The sequence below is a fragment of the Lipotes vexillifer genome, unplaced genomic scaffold, assembly GCF_000442215.2.
Source record: "Lipotes vexillifer unplaced genomic scaffold, Lipotes_vexillifer_v1.1 scaffold765, whole genome shotgun sequence".
NCBI lineage: Eukaryota > Metazoa > Chordata > Mammalia > Artiodactyla > Lipotidae > Lipotes > Lipotes vexillifer.
In genome coordinates, this window is record NW_006773642.1 from 1,321,336 (window position 1) to 1,323,895 (window position 2,560).

At 50.4% G+C, this 2,560-nt stretch overlaps 1 protein-coding gene across 1 annotated transcript; it reads left to right on the forward strand.

The window, feature by feature from the left end:
* The first annotated feature begins 732 nt into the window (after positions 1–732).
* Positions 733–2,049, forward strand: LOC103071428 (actin-like protein 7A). The gene is given in 1 exon segment (XM_082931540.1): positions 733–2,049. A coding segment is annotated over 1 exon segment (1,308 nt). The 5' UTR covers positions 733–741.
* The last annotated feature ends 511 nt before the right edge of the window (positions 2,050–2,560 follow it).

Below are 2,560 nucleotides of genomic sequence, written 5' to 3' on the forward strand. Positions count from 1 at the left end.
AGATCCCACATGCTGCAGAGTGGCTGGGCCCATGAGCCATGGCCGCTGAGCCTGCGCATCCGGAGCCTGTGCTCCGCAGCGGGAGAAGCCACAACAGTGAGAGGCCCGCGTACCGCAAAAAAACAAAAAAAAACAAAAAAAAAACATGCTGCAGGCCTGAGTTTGCAGACCCTGCTCTAACCCACAGTCGTCTGCACCTGCTGCTCCCCGATATACACGTGGCACTCTCCCTCACCTCCTTCAGGTCCTCACTCAAGTGTCACCATCTCAGGGAGAAAAATACATGGCACATGAACACAGCCAGCCTCCCCCAAGCCTTCCCTGCTTTGCTTTTCTCTTTTGCCATTAACATCTTCTAACATATATTTATTTTGGTTATTGTCTGTCTCTCCCCTATCCCCACTGACTAGAATGTAAACTCTACAAGGGCAGAGATTTTTGTCTTTCTTTTTCATGGCTGCCTGCCTTGCACATAGCAAGCACTCAATAAATATTAATTGATTGGATAAACCACGTTTATTACAAAATTTAGAAAAAAGTAAGTCACTTTAAAAATGCTTTAAAATCTACCCTAACACAGGACAAAGGTTCCCAGTAAGCCTGAAAGCCCTGGGGCACTGGATTATGTCATAATCAGTGATGTCATCACTGGGGAAATTCTCAAGTTGCCCTCTAACCCTTTCAGGCCTTGAGGCCAGTGGGATTGAGGAAATTTCTGAGAGCAAAATAGCTCTTGAGAGCATGTAGGCTCCACAGGCGGCAATCACAGGGGCTGGGCCTTCCGAGAGAATGGGTGAACAGGCCTCCCTGCAGACACAGGTCCTCCAGACTGACTCCTTAAAGGACGGCCCAGCGAAGCGGGCAGTGTGGGTTCGCCGTAACCATTCAGAGCCAGAAGAACCTACGAAATCACTTGTGGTCAATAAGAAGTCCAAGCTAGAGTTGACCAAAGCAGTGATCGTGGACCTTGGCACGGGCTACTGTAAATGTGGCTTTGCCGGGCTGCCAAAGCCCACCCACGTGATCTCATCCACAGTGGGCAAACCCTACATGGAGACGGCCAAAACCGGGGACAATCGCAAGGAGACATTCGTGGGGCAGGAGCTTGTTAACCCAGAGGTTCGTCTCAAGCTAATTAATCCTCTGCGACATGGCATCATCGTGGACTGGGATACAGTGCAGGATATCTGGGACTATCTCTTCCATCAGGAGATGAAGATTGCCCCAGAGGAGCACGCGGTCTTGGTTTCAGACCCACCCCTGAGCCCACACACCAATAGAGAGAAGTATGCTGAAATGCTGTTTGAGACCTTCAAAACTCCCGCAATGCATATCGCCTACCAGTCCCGCCTGTCCATGTACTCCTACGGAAGGACCTCCGGCCTGGTTGTGGAGGTCGGCCATGGTGTGTCCTACGTAGTTCCCATCTACGAGGGCTATCCTTTGCCCAGCCTCACTGGACGGCTGGACTATGCGGGTTCTGACCTGACAACCTACTTGATGGGCCTGATGAACAATTCGGGGAAACACTTCACTGAGGACCAGCTGGGCATTGTGGAGGACATCAAGAAGAAATGCTGCTTTGTGGCCCTGGACCCCACTGAAGAGAAGAAAGTCCCAGCTACTGAGCATACGATCCGGTACACCCTGCCGGATGGGCAGGAGATATACCTGTGCCAGGAAAGGTTCCTCTGCTCAGAAATGTTCTTCAAGCCTTCTCTGATCAAGTCCATGCAGCTGGGCCTCCACACCCAGACAGTGTCATGCCTTAACAAGTGTGACATCGCCCTCAAACGAGACCTCATGGGGAATATCCTACTCTGTGGGGGGAGCAGCATGCTCAGCGGTTTCCCTAACCGTCTGCAGAAGGAGCTGAACAGCATGTGTCCTAATGACACCCCCCAGGTAAACGTGTTGCCCGAAAGAGACACTGCGGTGTGGACGGGTGGCTCCATCCTAGCATCGCTTCGGGGCTTCCAACCACTGTGGGTCCACCGCTTTGAGTACGAGGAGCACGGGCCTTTCTTCCTCTACAGAAGGTGCTTCTGAACTCCGATGAAGCATGGTCTCTGTGGTGGCCATGCGCCAGCTTTGCTGGGCGAGCACCCATTCCATACAGAGAGAGCTGAGCCAGCCGTTTCACTCTTGCAGTATTAAACAATCCTCACGTTTCCCTCCACAGCATGTTTCTCTATTTCCTCACGCAATGAGAACTTCATGCATGCAGCATCTGCCTTAAAATGTCCATTTGCCAAAACAACAGCGGGGGGGTGGGGGGAGAAGGGGGGAATGATTATGGACCAAAGAGATGTGCTTTATAGGTTGATTGCTTAAGTATTTGGGGGAGAAACTACCTCTAAAATTATTCTGTCCCTTATTTTGTATATTCCCCACTTTAGGTACTACAGTATTGTTAAACTCTGCTTGGAAGGGGGAGTGGGATAAAGATAGATTAGATAGATAGAATAAATGCTGTTGTGGCATATAAGAAGATCCCTTTCAATAAACACCAACAGGAAGTATGCTGTAATGGTTCAGTCTCCCACAAAGCAGCAGAGTG